Source organism: Herpailurus yagouaroundi, unplaced genomic scaffold (assembly GCF_014898765.1).
Source record: "Herpailurus yagouaroundi ecotype Mexico unplaced genomic scaffold, PumYag 77, whole genome shotgun sequence".
Lineage (NCBI taxonomy): Eukaryota > Metazoa > Chordata > Mammalia > Carnivora > Felidae > Herpailurus > Herpailurus yagouaroundi.
The window spans coordinates 81,287,947-81,304,490 of NW_024412388.1; the positions used below are offsets into that span (position 1 = coordinate 81,287,947).

The 16,544-nt window shown below is 43.3% G+C and overlaps 1 protein-coding gene across 6 annotated transcripts in view; it reads left to right on the forward strand.

Moving 5' to 3' along the window:
* The window catches only part of SLC44A3 (solute carrier family 44 member 3), a 339,154-nt gene that overhangs the window by 286,383 nt on the left and 36,227 nt on the right, over positions 1 to 16,544 (forward strand). For all 6 annotated transcript variants that reach the window (XR_005788769.1, XR_005788767.1, XR_005788768.1 and 3 more), the window contains 2 exons: positions 5,123 to 5,279; positions 8,442 to 8,525. Coding sequence is in view for 2 of the 6 variants with exons in the window: in XM_040471034.1 (XP_040326968.1) it covers positions 5,123 to 5,279; positions 8,442 to 8,525 (241 nt within the window). In the remaining 4 variants the exon portion in view is untranslated. The remainder of the gene's footprint in view (positions 1 to 5,122; positions 5,280 to 8,441; positions 8,526 to 16,544) is intronic.

The window sequence follows — 16,544 nt, forward strand, 5'->3', positions numbered from 1 at the left end:
AAGGATAGTCTCTTTAATAGGTGTTGGGAAAACTACTAACTATAGACGAATGAAATTACACCCCTATCTTATATCACAAAAAATTAATTTGAAATGGTTTAAAGACTTAAAGATAGGAACTGAAACCATAAAGCTCCTAAAGAAAGCAGGGACAAAGCTCCTTGACATTGGCCTTAGCAATGTTTTTTTGAATATGACACAAAAGCATAGCAACAAAAGCAAAAACTACAAAAAAAGAGTGAGACTACATCAAACTAAAAAACTCTGCACAGTGAAAAAAAAAAATGAAAAGGGAAAAAACATTTGCACATCAAATATTTCATGAGAAGTTACTATCCAAAATATATGAAGAACTCATATAATTCAATAATAACAACAACAAAAAAAAAATCCGGTTAAAAACTGGACAAATGAACTGAATAGATATCTTTCCAAAGAAGACATATAAATGACAAACAAGTACATGAAAAGGTGTTCAGCATCACTAATCATCAGGGAAATGCAAATCCAAACCACAGGGAGATATCACCTCACACCTGTTAGAATGGCTGTCATCAAAAAGATAAGAGATAAGAGTGTTGGCAAGGATGTGGAGAAAGGGAGCCCTTGTGCACTGTTGGTGGGAATGTAAATTGGTACAGCCACTATGGAAAAACCAGTATGGAGTTTCCTCAGAAATTAAAAATAGAACTACCATATGATCCTGCAATCCCACTTCTGGGTATATATCCAAAGGAAATGAAAATAGGATCTCAAAGAGATATTTGCACTCCCGTGTTTATTGCAGTTTTATTCACAATGCCAAGCTATGGAAACAACCCAGATGTTAATCAACAGATGAATGGATAAAGATGTGGTGTATACACACAATGGAATTTTATTCAGTCATGAGAAAGAAGAGAATCTTGCCATTTGTGAAAATATTGGCTCTTGAGGGCATCATGCTAATAAGTGAAATAAGTCAGAGAAAGACAAACACCATATGATCTCGTTTATGTGCAGAATCTTAAAAAGCGAAATGGAGAAACAGACACAGAGTGGTGACTAACAGGTGTTGGTACAGCTGGGGGAAATGGGCAGATGTTGATTAAAGGGCATAAACTTCAAGTTAGGATGAATAAGTTCTAGGGATCTAATGTCCAGCGTGGTGATAATAGTTAATAAGACTGTATCATATACTTGAAAATTGCTAAGAGGAGCGCCTGGGTGGCTCAGTTAAGTGTCAGACTTTGGCTCAGGGCATGATCTCACCACTTGTGAGTTCGAGCCCTGCATCAGGCTTTGTGCTGATAGCGCAGAGAAAATTGCTAAGAGAGTAGAACTTAAATGTTTTTACCACAATAAAGAATGTAATTATACGACATAATGGGGGTGTTAGCTTCTGCTGTGTTGGTACTCATGTTGCTGTGTGTAAGTATAAGATCAAACACCGCACACCTTAAATTTGCACAATGTCATCTGTCAGTTATATCTCAATAAAGCTGGGGGAAAAAACCCTAAAAACTTCAATATAATTATATTGAGAAGGGGCAAATGGGAAGATGTTTAGGTTGTATAAGAGAAACAATCAACAAACATTTTTCAAAGTGAGAAGTCAGTAGACAATATAAGAGGCTGAAAAAATAAGACCTGGCAGGAAGAATGTAATTGGGAAGCATAAGGGGAGAGTTTCAGAAGAAATAGCTAGGATGTTACCTCTGGGGAAGAAAACTAGCAGTGGGGAAAGCAAATTGCTATCTTTCCTGCTTAGCCTCATGCTATTTCACTTAAGATAGTTCATGTATTACTCTGGGGCACCTGGGTGGCTCTGTCAGTTAAGTGTCTGACTCTTGATTTTGGCTCATGTCACAATCTCACAGTCACGAGGTCGAGCCCCATGTCTGTTGTAGAGCCTGCTTAAGATTCTCTCTCTACCTCTGCCCTTCCCCTGCACATGCTCGCTCTCTCACTCTCTCAAAAAAAAAAAATATTTGATATATTACTTTGATAAAAATAAAATGCATGATGACTGATTTAAGCACTGTTTCTTTATTAAAGAGTTCCACTGTCTTTTTTGCTTTGTGTCTAATTTTGAAATAAGGTTTTTCTTTATCTCAAGGTTGCCAATATCTCATTTTAGCCTGCACTCAGGGTAAGGAGTAAATATAGCCAGAATGCATTCAGCTCTGTCATTCATTTAAGCAGTAAGAGAGCTGACGAGTTCATACAAGCACCATCAAGTATCAGGATATGGCAACCTGTAAAATTTCTCTTTTACAACCATTTGCTTGAAGAGGGGTCAAGGGAGAGCCATAAAGATGTGGCTGGAGATGTGATAGAAGGAACTAGGACTGTGCAATTTGGAGAAGGGACGCTTGAGGCATGACGTCTTCATCACTTTCAAATACACAAAAGATGGTTTCCAGCTGCTCTCGATTCACTGAGAAGGAAGTGAAGGAAATGGGCTAACAGATGAGCCTGTAGAATTTAGCTAGGAGACGGATTTCCTAATCCTAACAGGAGTTGATGAGGACAGCTACAGAATCCTGTTCTTCATAGTAAAGACAATTTCCTTTTTCCGTAGAATTGGAAACATGAGCCTTGCAGGGATGTTGCTGCAAGAAACATCAGGAAAAGAGGGTCTCTTCAGGGACCACACTGTGCTCCTTTGCTTGGGACCGATTTACATTGGAGGTCATCCCTCCCATTCATGTCCGTCCTTGTCCAGGAGCCTTGGCACAAAATTCATTTCCCATCCTATTGAAGAGTTCGCACCACGAGGCTGCATCTAAGTAGAGCTCAGACTTGCCTCTAGCGCCCTGAAGTTGCCGGCTTGGCCTTCTGCTCTGTTGTCCGCAGGACTGGTAGTTGCAGTACAGTGCTTGTGTATCATGACCCGAAGCTGCTACAGGACTTGGGTGGATGGGACCATTAGCCCTCTGCCCAGCGACTTGAGTTGCTGCTGTGTGCTGGGGCTCTGGCTCCCTTGCATGGGGCCGGGCACCTTTCGCACTCAGGACAGCCACAAGTTTAAAAGAAGGGAGAAGCTGGGCTTGTGGGGCACATCCTGGAGTCCTCTACCCTCTCCTGCTACCCAGGTCTTTCTCATGCCACGCCCCCAGAATTGGGGTGGCGGGGGCTCCACACGGAGCAGGCTCTAAAGACGGAAGGTTGGCCTGACAGGAGGCCCCAGCTTCCTCATGGCTCACCGCTGGGTGGCCCAATACGCCCAGCACTGCATTGCCACCATTGCCATTCCACAAGCCAGTGCTCCAAATACAATGAAATTCAGAGATAAGTATTATTGTAAGTCCCACCAGATACACTCTGTTACTCCTCCTGGGGACAGGCTTTGCTGATTGTAAAGGAGACAAAGGCCCCAGGCAGAAACACAGCAGGGAGGGATAACAGGGTGATGTTACCTTTGAACATGGAGAAAGGTCTAAGAAGAGAATGTGGGAGCCTCAAAGACACTCCACTCATTTAACCCTTTTCTGTAGGGTCGTTTCTAATTTGGGAGGGTGGGGGCAGGTCTTGAATGACTCCTGGCTCCACGAGCCGGCCTAAGTGTAAAGGGCCGCCTTTTAAAGTTGTCTCTCTCATCACATGATAACCCAACTTCTGGAACTTCTGCATCTTCTTCCAACCAAGCTCCGGAGAGCCTGGCATGATAGCCAGGATGTGTCATGGACCACAGCAGTCACTCCGCCTGAAATGGTTAATCTCGTCCCCGCTAAACCTTCTCAGCAAGATGATGCTCAACCCCAGACTTCAAAACCTGGGGGACCAGACTCCACAAGCCTCCATTCACAGTGGCCTACGCATCATTTGTTTCCCCACCAGATGGAAAGCAGGTGTTGTCCTCTTGTCACTGCACCCTCTCTTGAGCACGATAACGAGTTCTGAGGCACATAAATCTCCTAAATGGAAAAGTAAACATTCTTCCTTTAAAAAAAAAAAAAGCTGAGGAAAGGGAAAAAATGTGTCAGATTTTCCTGGCCTGTATTAGTCTCCTAGTTTATCAGATCAAAATGAATTCATATCAGCAATAGCTTCCTTGGTATTTCCTATTTTCAGTAATATGGAATTGAAACACACATCACCCTTTTTGTGGGATGATTGGATTACAGTTCCTCCGCTCCCAGTATTACTTTTCACGTTCTCTTTTCCTTCCTGGATGATTTCAGTAACAGCAAAATACAGCCATTGCCAACACTTGAGACATTTCTGGCCGTATTCCTTTTCTCCCTCAAAACCTAGGCTGTTGTCAAAACCTTAATTCATCGTGACTTATTAGCAACCGGAGCAAGTTGTAGAATAATCCATTATGAAGAAACCAAGCTTCACTTGGAATCCGAGAGGTGGCTTCTCAGAAAGAGCCGCATTTTCTAGAACTGGCACCAGCAGGAATTCAGAGGGTCAGGGGAGGGGTTGCACCAGCCCTCCCTCCTTTGTTTTATCTTTCAGGTTTGGGGTAGAGTGAAGGCTGTGCCTTTCTGTTCGTTTTCAGTTTTTTCTCCCCCCGCCCCCCCGCCCCTGCCTGTGAAACTGACTTTTGCATTCTTGTTTGCTGTGTCATGACAAAGTTCCACAAATGATTCACACTGAAGTGACCTTTAAAGAGCAGAGCAGAAATCAGCTGGATTTTAGGAGCTGTGCAGAAGCCAGAATTTTCTATCCCTTAACATTAAGCTGGAGCTCACTGGTGTCTCTGTGGCTGCCTTTCCTGGTCATGTGATTCTGGTGGTGATTTTAATCACTAAGCTAATGCTGGCAGTATTTACACATGTAATTGAAACCTTGGAAATTATTATATCATCAAGCTTCTGAAAATGAGATTTATAGGGTGACTTAAAGAATTGGTGGAGGGGGAGGTGTTGTAAAGAGGGAAACGTTTATTTTAACTCATCAGTACTTTTTTTGTTTTGTTTTAATTTTCTGTTCTGTTTGTTTGTAGCATTGAGTGCCATGAAAAGGAGTCAGTCCAAGAAAGAATTTAACCTTAGCTACCAAGGAGTATAAAAGTTTTGCCAAATGCTTATTGCATTACTGCTTTATAAATGTTAGTACCATTGATGATTTGAACCAGAGAGAAGTTTTAAATGGTGTTTTTTAAATGTCGCCTTTTTTCCCCTGTTCCCAGAAATAAAAATGACCCTCCTGATCACCCAATCCTTTGGTCTCTCTCCACTCTTTTCTGCTACCATCAAGGAACAGCCATAAAAGGGTCATTTTTAATCACTGTGGCAAGGATTCCAAGAACCATCCTCAAGTACATTTACAACACTCTGAAAGACAAGGTAAGGCAGCTCAGTCATGCATATTGCACGGGGTGTTTGACTTGCAGAAAAGTTAGTCACTGGAAAACTACAGCAGGTCCCTGGACAGGAATGTGAACCTGTGACAGTGGCCATTCATCAGGCTCCAGTGTCCTTGAGCTCCCATCCCTTACCCAGCCCCTAGCAACCTTTTGGTCCCCAGCCTCTGTTTTGTTTATGGTTTTGTTTGTTGGGGTTTTTTTGCCAACAAACTGGCAGAGGTGGGGTGGGGAGGGAGTCCTGCCTTAGCTGGTTTTCCTTCTCACATAAATGCTGAACAAATGGGAGGAATTTTCACATGAAATTCACACACTTTTTTGTGGGCATGCTTTTTGTTTAAATATTAAATATTTGTATATATATATTAAATATATATTATATATTATTTAAATGTATTTAAATATATTAAATATTAAACATACTAAATATATTATTTGAATACATTTAAATATATTAAATATTAAATATCATGCTTTTTGTTTGAATAAGAAAAAATACTACAAGATAGGAATAATATTTGTTTCTGTTTTAATGTAAAATATTCCTTACTCCTTTGTTTTTTAGAGGTGTCATGGGAAGTGACCTGTGTGTATATGAGGGACAGAGGGAGCTGTGTGTGTGTGTGTGTGTGTGTGTGTGAGAGAGAGAGTTGTGAGAGAATGTGTGTAAGAGAGAATGTGTGAGAGCATGTGTGAGTGTGTCAGAGTGTGTAAGAGAGTTGTGAAAGAATATAAGAGAGAGGATATGTGTGTGAGAGAGTCTGTGTGTGAGAGAACACATGTGTGAGAATATGTGTGAGAGAATGTGTGTGGGAAAGAGTTGGGAGAGAATGTGTGTAAGAGTGTGTGAGAGTGCTTAAGAGAGTGTGTGAGAGAGCTGTGTGAGTGTGTTAGAGTGTGTGTGAGAGAGTTGTGAGAGAATGTGCGTTAAGAGTGTGTGAGAGAACTGTGTGTGGGAGAGAGAGAGGGAGAGAGAGAGAAAACGTCCTAAAGAATGAGAAATGGACAAGTTGACCTAAATCTCAGCTCAAAAGACCGAAAACTGTAGGGCTTTTGTGCCTGGGGGTTTTTCTCCTCCCTGGTTTTTATTTCCATGCACATTTGGTTATGAATGCCAGTGGAAACCAGAACACCAGGAAAACAGCTGTTCTCATGGTATTTCTGGCCTGCCAAACAAGGGAGGGTTGGACTTTTCCCAACTTTTCCGTTCTCACACAATGTTAATCTCTCCCCATCCCCACCTCCGTGCTTGTGACTTGGTCAGAGTTTCACAAGTTTACCTAATTCTAACCTTTTGGGTATAACTATGTGTCCTTGGTAAATTAGGGAGATTTTTTATTATATTTTAAATTGTTTGATATTTTTAAGTCCATAATCAAGACTTAAGATTAGCTTATCAATTAGGAATAATTGATTGAATTTCACATAAAATTATCTAGCTTCCTCATCATGAAGTGCACGTTAAGAAGCTGCCCTGATCATAGAGTATTTTCTTGTATTTCTATTGAAAGATTACATTGTAGATACTAATTATGTACCCAAATTAAAAAAGAATCAAGTCTGCGGTGCCTGGGTGGCTCAGTCGGTTGACTACCCGACTCTTGATTTTGGCTCAGGTCATGATCTCATGGTTAGTGGGTTGGAACCCCCAGTTGGGCTCTGTGCTGACAGCTCAGAGCCTGCTTGGGATTATCTTTCCCCCTCTCTCTCTGCCCCTGCCCCCCAACCTCAAAAATAAGTAAATAAACTTTAAAAAATAGAAAATAAGTGTAACTTTTTGGAAATCCTATAGTGAGGTTTTCAGGGCTAAATTTCAAGTGATAAAAATATATATGCGTTTTGGTCACTTGAAGAGGCATTCCAATTGCAAGCCAAATCTAACTACTCTGGTTCCTGCATTTTCCAATTGATCCTTCAATCTCAAGAAGGGTTTTTTTGAAGGACAAAATAGTTTTTTTTTTTAATTTTAAATATATTTATTGTATGCATCAGCAATAGATAATCACAAATTATTGAGCAGTAGGGGACCTTACCATCCTTCCTAGAGCTAGACACCTTAAACTCTGGGGCAGCAGCCTTCCCTAAATGTAAAAGAGAAGTCAGTGAATTGGTCACTTTGGCAAAGGTCCGAAGATTATTTATCACTCCTGAGATCCCAAAAGGATCAATGGGCCAAACTCCCCTTCAGTGATGTCACTACTGTAGAAATGTGTCCTGTCTTAGGTTAAAAAGATACACTTTTCCTCAGCAGTACAGCTCCGTACCGTGTCTACAATTTAAACACTTCATACAGCCACTGTGTGATCTTCCCTACGTGAAATGGCTCATTCACAACCACAGCCAGGCTGAAAAGTATCCAGATAAAGTTTCATCCAATTGAAGTAACACTGGGACAAGAAAATGTCCATATAAGGTTGAGTGACTCCTGGGGTCCTCAGAGAGCATTATTTCAGGATTGTTTACAGGGATTTTTTTTTTTTTTAATCTGGGAAGTGGGTGGGACACATTGAATTACCCCTCCTCCATGAGTTTTATTAAATTATTCACTCTTGAGTTATACACATGTCCAAATTATATTTCAGAGGACTAATTTGTGCCTTGAAATTTAGCCCTGAAAGTCTCAGTATAGGATTTTTTTTTTTTTTTTGCAGAAAAACTTGATTCTTTTTCTTTCTTTTTTTTTTTTTTAATGGGCACATAACTAGTATTTACAATGCATGGTTTTATTGTCTTTGGACATGAATTTTTCGTGAATACAAACTGGTTTGAAAAAGCAAAGTTTAATTGATGACACTCAGGGGAAGACGCAAAGAGATTTTTTTGTTTCTTACTAGAACCGGAAGGCTTAGTTTACCTTTGCTAGTAAATATAAACTAACCTATATCCATTTTTGCTGAGGTCAACAGCAATCACAACAAGGTAAGCCCACAGGAGAGACACTTCACTCATCAGTGATAATAATGGTAATAATTAGTAGCATATGTAGAATAGAAGGACTTCTCCCGCACTGAGAGAAAATTGCTACCGTGCTTCCCCAGGTGCATAAATCTCAAATAGAAACATACTGTGTGTCTGCAGAAACTGCCTGCTTGCTTCTTTCCTGTGTTTCTGACTGTTCATTTGGTTTTGATCCCGGTCCCACCAGCATAATGCATGGTCGACGCACATGTTCAGATGCTGCTTCTGCTGTTTCTGGTGTCTTGACAAATGCCTATGCCATCTCAACCAGGTACGCACCCTACCACATATCCCGGGGACACACAGAGGGGCCCTCGAGTGGACTCCATCTCTTAGGTCAGGGGTTAGCAAATTTTTCTATAAAAGGCCAGACTGTATAAATATTTTAGGCTTTCAGGCCATTCAGTCTTGGTTGCCACTACTCAATTCTGCCGTGGTAGTAGGAAGGCAGCCGTAGACAATATGCAAATGAATGGGTATGACTGCGTTCCAAAAAACTTTATTCATGGACACTGAAATGTGAATTTCATGTAATTTTCACATGTCAAGAAATGTTATTCTTCTTTTGATTTTTTTTTCAACAGTTTTGAAAATATGAAAGTTATTCTTGAAAGCAGGCTGTCTGATGGATCTGGTTCCTGGGCTGTAGATTATAGATCGTTACCTTAGAATCTTAGGTCATTAAAGCCATTCTTCACATTCTGAAAGAGATGTGTTTCTCTTCTCAGAAATAAAAAGGGGAGGAGCCTTTAGAAATTCCAGCATAATGAGTATGTGTCAACTGAGAGCTAATTTTCAATGTCTTCTTCAAGAACTATAATTTTCCTAAAATAGGAAAAGAATTGCCTCTCTGATTTTTATATATTTCACCAGCTTTTCCCTTTCAAGCTATAAATATTCCTTTAAAAATCAGAAAAGTTATATACTGCAATTGTTTGAATTTCAATTTTTTTTCTCGAGTCTTTCAAATTGATGGAAATTAAAATATATGTTACGTTTTTCTGTAGATAATTTAGGAAATTAATAGCCCTTAGATTTACACAAAGCAGTATTTTTCTAAGTCAGCAGACTGTTTTATAATTTAAAAGTCCACAGAAATCTCACTTAGCAAAGTATTCCTTAATATTGCCCCTCTTCCCAATAAATATAACAGCAGAACTAAAGGGACTAATTAATTAGACCATCCATGTTTAATGTCTTGTTACAAGTGGTATTGAGAATACCTTTCATTGTTCAGGGGAAAGTGTAATCTTCTTATAGTAAAGCTCTGTTTTTAAGGCTGTTAAGAATTTTAGAGTTCATCTTAGATTGTATTTAGTTTTCATTTGGTTTGCTCTCAGCCAGCATGTATAAAACACAGTAAAATACGAAACAGCACCTTTCAGAATGGTGGGTTGTATAGCAAGTGAAACCAAATCCTGTGAATGTCTTGTCATGGATGTAATATTCTAGCCTCCCTCTTCCTAGAACTGTGTGCACATATCCCGACACCGACTTACTCTGCAAAGATTTTGAGATGTGTTATAAAAATATACCAATTGTAATAAGATATATATATGTGAAAATCCAGGCTAAGAAACATATAAACTAGAAAGACAAAAGCAATGGGACCATTGATATGCAGATATCTATGTTGTCCACATGGTCCTACAAGGCCTGTCACTGTATATGTAAATTCATGTTCTTTCCCTGTCCCTCCTTCACTCATGGAAGCCTAGGGGCTCCTTGTGGATGCTGTAGGAACCAGCACTTCAGGAGAGGAGGGAAAGGGCTGAGGAGAAAGAAAGGTGGGCTCGGTCCCATACCTGCACCACCTTACCCTGCCTTCCAAACAGAACTTATCTGAGCCAGTAGTGGGATTCCACTGAAGGTTTCATTTGAGGACAGGGCTCTACTGCTAAGATACATTTGTGAACCACTGTCCTGTGTTATGTTTATGTTTATTTCCTCTGCCTTGTTATCCTAAGGGACATATGTTCTGCATTCTGAAATTTCACCACCTCATATTAACCCGATATCCTTTCCCTTGGGAGTTCAAAATGTTCCCAAGATCATAAGTAGCACTGGTGTTAGCCACACTGTAGTTACCATTATGAAGGTGAGGGACCCTGTAACAGATGTACAATGACAGTGATTGTCTGAGTCACGAAAAAGCTCAACTAGCCTTGATCCCGTTCGTGGTGAATCAGTGTTGCAAACAAGGATAGATCCTTCAGATTCTGATCACGGTGCTGGTGCAGTAGGCCTTGGCCTAAGCCAGCTGTCAGAACATCGTTCACTTGGGGTGGCTCCTACGGGACCAGGCAGGTCCAGCTAACACAGTCATTGCTGGGAGGCCTGAGATTTAGGAGATGGAGAAAAAGGAGGCAGCATGGAGAAGGAAGAGGAAGAATTGATGTGAATACTGATAGGGAGGGAACAGTCACCTCTGGTCTGAATCAACTACCGAGGGGCGCCTGGGTGGCTCACTTGGTTAAGCATCCGACTCTTGATTTTGGCTCAAGTCATGATCTCATGGTTCATGAGACTGAGCCCTGACTCAGGCTCTGCATTGACAGGGCAGAGCCTGCTTGGGATTCTCTCTCTTTGTCTCTCTCTGCCCCTCTTCCACTTTCTCTCTCTGACTTTCTTTCTCTGCCTCTCCCCTACTCTCTCACTCTTGAAATAGATAAACTTTTAAAAAAACAAATCAACAACTAGAAAGCAGAGTAAAATAAAGATTTTAAGAATAAAGCTAGTTACCGTATAATGGTGGTCAGAGTTGTGATCTCCTTAGGCAGGAGACGAAGGAAAGGGAGGCTAAAGTGAGAAAGAATTTTGGGGCGCCTGGGTGGTGCAGTCGGTTAAAGCATCCGACTTCAGCCAGGTCACGATCTCACGGTCCGTGAGTTCAAGCCCCACGTCGGGCTCTGGGCTGATGGCTCAGAGCCTGGAGCCTGTTTCCGATTCTGTGTCTCCCTCTCTCTCTGCCCCTCCCCCGTTCATGCTCTGTCTCTCTCTGTCCCAGAAAAAATAAATAAACGTTGAAAAAAAAATTAAAAAAAAACTAAAGTGAGAAAGAATTTAGATTTGCCTTTTGAAAAATATCCTGGCACTGTCATGAGCTACCAGAATATTTCTCTGGAGAGCTGAGACCTATTTTATTTGCCTTGTTTTGTGCAGTCAGAGCTGGGAAAGGCTGAAAGAGAATGAGCCCCATTTGTTTGCATCAGAACCCAGATACTCTTCTTTACTTAACATCAAGGAGCTGGTTGTGTTCCACCGCTGCTGCTCAGAAGCCCAATCCATTTTCACCAGCCCCGGGAGGGTGGCAGGTGGTAGTTGCTGCATTTTATAGACACCCAGCCTGTGGCTGGGCGGTAATTCACTTGCACACTGGGAGATGAAACCCCACATCTCATCGTTTCTCATTACTTGTCTCTCTGTGTCGTAAATGCCAAATATGTGCATACCTGAAAAAATTACACGTGTGTGCTTCGCCCGTTTATTTATCCAACAACTTATTTGCTTGTTTGTGGTGTATTCGAACCACTTGAACCCCAGCATCAAGGGGAAGGGGACTGTGGTGAAAGAACCAATATACAGCAAAGCCAGGCCTTCCAGGAGCTGACAAGCTAGTTTGAGGGACGGGGAAACAGTACGAGGCATTTGCATGAGATCTTTACATAACTGTGCGGAGAAGTGCGTGTTGAAGTGTTGGAACGGGGACAATGGAAGTTGAGGAAAGGAGAATCTCGGTGGTTAGGAGAGTGTCACAGAAGACGTCGCGTTTGCCATAGAGCACAGAGCACCCGCTGGAGGTCAGCGGCTAGTAACAGCAGCAGGAGCAGTGGGCTTTTAGCACTCACTCTGCTGACAGCTGTAAGCTAAGTAATCTTCCTGCATTCATGTCCATTGTTGTTCGTTTTCACCACAGCCCTCTGAGATAGTACCTCCAATGTATAGATAAGGAAACTAAAGCTTGAGAGGGCATATAGCTAGTAGAACTAGGATTTAAATCCATATCTATTTTGTCTCTGAGACCCAAGCCCTTAACCACCATGCATTTTTTTTTAAGTTTATTTATTTATTTTGAGAAAGAGTGATAGAGCGAACAGGGGAGGGGCAGAGAGAGAGAGAGAGGGAGGGAGGGAGAGAGAATGAATCCCAAGCAGGCTCTGCATTGTCAACACAGAGCCCGGCGTGGGGCTCGAACTCATAAACCGTGAGGTCACAACCTGAGCCAAAACCAAGAGTTGGACACTTAACCAACTGAGCCACCCAGGTGCCCCGCCACTGTGCATTTTTAAACAAGAGGAGGGAGTCACAGCTCCTGTCTGTGATCTCTCCGGTGCCTGTCCAAGCCAGGGTCCAAACCAGTCAGTTTTCTGGCAGTTGAGCAGATCGTTTACAGGGCAGATTTTGGTGGAGGACAAGAAAAATTGAAAAGGGTGAAGGATGAATCATGCAATTATAGATCCAGAAAAGGCTTGTCAGGGCCCACCTCCTCCCCTCTGACAAGTCGAGTGTCAAAGTTTCTGAGAGGATGGACTGGCTGTTCTCAGAGATTTCCAGTGGAGCAGATCCTGTAGCTTCCCCCTCCCTTCCAGCACTTTCCAGGAGCCTGACTGAGAAGTTCCCCTGTGGGGCTCTGCAAGCTAACCCAATGGCAGACACACCTCTTATTTCTTATGGTGTCCACACAGTTCCTTATGGAAATGTGTCTCTGAGTGTACATCTCTTGTCCATTGATGACACGAATGTCTATCCCAGCACTGATGGTAGTTTTAGATCAGTGTTCCTCTAAGTTTGAAACCTACTCGTAGGCCACAAGACTCTTCCTGATGTTTGCAACCAGACCTGCAACATTCCAGAATGTTCTGTCTTCAATTCTTGTAGGCAAATGGCAAAATTTCATGGGTTTTCCTTGTCACATACAACAAAGAGCTATTAACCAATCAGCCAAGTACATAGTGTGTTACTAAAGCTTTACTAAAGTGTGCTATTTATGAACTAAAATTGATGTTTTACTTCGTTTCCTGAGGACGCAAATTGATAATTCTGTCAAGACGTCAGGCTGCCAAAGCTGTGCCTGGCAACGCTGCCAAGCTTGTGAATGTGCTCGCACAGTTGGGCGTCAGCAAAGTGGGGAAAGAACACTTTGCGGTGGGTGTACCGCCAGAGTCACTCCGGGTTGGCTGTCCTGTTCAACTGTAGTTCTTCCTGCCTTAACTAACATTTTACTGTGTGGACTACTTGACTCTTGTTTAACATGTGTCTTTTTGTCACGTTGAGCATTGCATTCCTCTTTGATCCTTTGTTCTTCCAGCAGAAGTGGGAAAGGGGGTGCAGGAAGTGAGCTGTGGGCTCTGGGCAAACCATCTGAGGATGACTCTTCCCGCTCCGTGTCCTGGAAGGAGCTCCTGGGTAAAGCAACACCTAGTCAGATGTCGCAGCAACTGCCTTCTGCCTACCTTGTGGCGCTGGGGTGAATCCCTCCACCTTCCTGAGCTTCCATGGAATGAGAGGCTCAGTTTAGGTGACCCCAAGGTGTTCATATCGCTTTCTGACCGTGTGGTGGTCACACCGCCCCATCGCAGAGTGGGGAAAATTTGAACCGCATGTTTCTCTGTCAGATTCCAAACGACAGGCTTGGTTTTTTTTCACATTGTACTTTTCATCCATGGTGAGGACTTGCCCTGGGATCCCAAAGATCAGCGAGCCACAGTTCATGTGGCCCCGATCTCCAGCGTCAGAGTCTCGTGGAGTACACCGAACACGTGAGGGGGCCATGGGGCTGCATCCTCTCCTGGCAGTTCCCCTGGACCACTGCTACGCAGGGATAACAGCAAGTACGCAAAATGACTGGTGACAACATACTGATGAGACGCCAATCACCTCTGTCATTCTCACGAGTGGAGAGCACGGTACCGCCCGGCAGCTTTCACGTCCCTCCTTTCCTGCCGTGGGCCATCGTGCAGGTGGCTGGCTGACTGATGGAGATCTGCCAAATCTCCTGTTCGCCTTAATGCAGGCCATAAAGCCACAGCCTACTGTCCCTGGGCATCTGTCTAGATAGGAGAGACTAAGTTAATCAGAAATGCCTGTGGCTTCCTGTCTTCCCGAGTAACAGATATACCGGCCCGAAAAGCCCCAGATAATCCTGTCCAGTCCGGGGCAGAGAAAAACTTGCTGCTGCCCGGAAAACACACGCATCTCTCCCTTCCCTTCTTCATAGCCCACCCCCGCACCCCACACTGCCTGCCAGTCCCTTTCTTTCAGTGCACATAATGTTGGTCTCTGTCTTCCAAGCCTTTGGCGGGCTTGATTTTGTAATATCTCCAAGCCTTCTCTCCCCACTGCTGACTTTCCCTGCATTAGCTTGGTTTCAATGACCCTCTTTCTCATAGTCCATCAATAGCAAAGGCACTCGGTGACCCGTCCATGTCAGGTTCTGGTTCATCCCAAGCCAACTGGCAGATCTCCAGTGACTCCTCTCCTCTCTCCCCAGGGCAGCATGTACATCTCATGGAAAAAAAAACAGTGATGAATATTGTGCAATTTCTCTAGCTAAATTATGAAAATGATGTAAAGGGTCTTAAAAGGACACAGTGCTTTTGGTAGCGGACATTGCCATAATAGGTAGCATCATCCCAGAGCGTCCAGACAGCCATTCCCTCAGTGACAGCGGTTCTGGATCCTGCCACTCCCCAGCTATTCTGGGGCAGCCAGCTGATGGTGAGGGCCCTCAGAGGTGCCCCCAAGTGTGCGTGTTTTAGGAAGAAGCTAACATGTGTGTCAATATGATAGTTTACATTAAAGCCCATTTATAGTCGATGGTAATCCTCACAGCCCAGCTGTTTGGTGGCAAATGCTGCTACCCTGGCTTTAGATAGAAAGGAATCGAGACACCTATTTGTCAGGGGCCCCAGACTGTCTGGGGGAAAACGAACTGTCTCCTCACGTTGCCTGGTGCATGGCTCTGGACCTGCTGTGCTTAGGGCCATGGCTGTATGTGCCTTCCTTGGGAACAGCCTCTCTGGAGCCCAGCTCCCACCTGCTGTGGGTGTGACAAGAGTCACAGCTCAGGAGGGTGAGGCCCCAAAGCCCTCTTCCCCAAGTGGGCCATAGCAGCTTCTCCTGTTTTGGGGGTAAGGCCCAGTGAACAGCTGCCATCTCAGGTTGGACTCTGAAGTCCTTCCTGACTTGAAATTCTTCTGTCTTCTCAGAGAGGCAATTAATATTTGTTGAGTGAATGCATCACCATGGGGTAGGGAGGGTAGGCTGTGCATGCAGCCCTCAGCTAATCAGAAAACCCTCCAGAGAGGCAACTGTTAGGCATTATTACCTTGGCTCTCCATGGGGTGTAACTCCTGGAGACAAGAATACCTCCACTTACTGGGCACTTGCATTGTGCCAAGCACTGTGGTAAATACATGTATTAACCATCTCCATCTCACAAATAATCCTGTGAGGAAGGTATGATTATCCTTTTTTGTCTGTTTTTGTTTTAAATAGATGATGCAGTCAGGTTCGTACAAGTTAAGTAGCAGCCTGCTCTAGGACAGGAAGAAAGTAACAGAGCTGAGTGTTGAAGTTTTGGAGACCTAATAAATCCTTGTCCAAGTTCTGAACAACTGAGAGACACAAGAGTTAAGCAGGTGAGGATTAAAAATATCACCTTGAGAGGCGCCTGGCTAGCTCAGTTGGTGGAGAGTGTGACTCTTGATCTCAGGGTTGTGAGTTTGAGCCCCTTGTTCGGTACAGAGATTTCTTTAAAAAAAAAAAAAAAAGTCTTTTAAAAAATGCCTTAAAACATTAAAAAAAAAAATCACCTTGAGTACCTAAGAAGTGTGTCAGAAAATGTATTGTAGGAACAGTTTATTAATGTCTCATTCCTGAAACAGACCAACTCACCCTCTCCCTGGCCCAGCCAATGATGTAGACCTGCCTCTGGGTTCTCCTCTGTAAGCTTACCTCTGAGGAGCTAAGAAGGTGCTCTCTCAGTGACAGGTGGATCCCAAAGAGAAGAACAAAGGGCTGAGCCAGCCTGAGGTCTCCTCCTACCCCTCCAAATTACCTTAAGTCAGCCTCCCCTTCAGGGAGCACATGAGAGGTAATATCCTAAAGGAAGTCTCTGGCCATGGAAACACAAATACAAGGTTACCCCACACCAGGATTCAAACCCAGGTCTCCCGCAGTCTATTAGGGCATTTCTTCCACAGGGTAGGAATCCAGACCCTAGAATTCTAGAGATCGTGGCACACCCTCACCTCATGATAGCAGAGTCTGGGGTCCAGTGGGCTTCAGA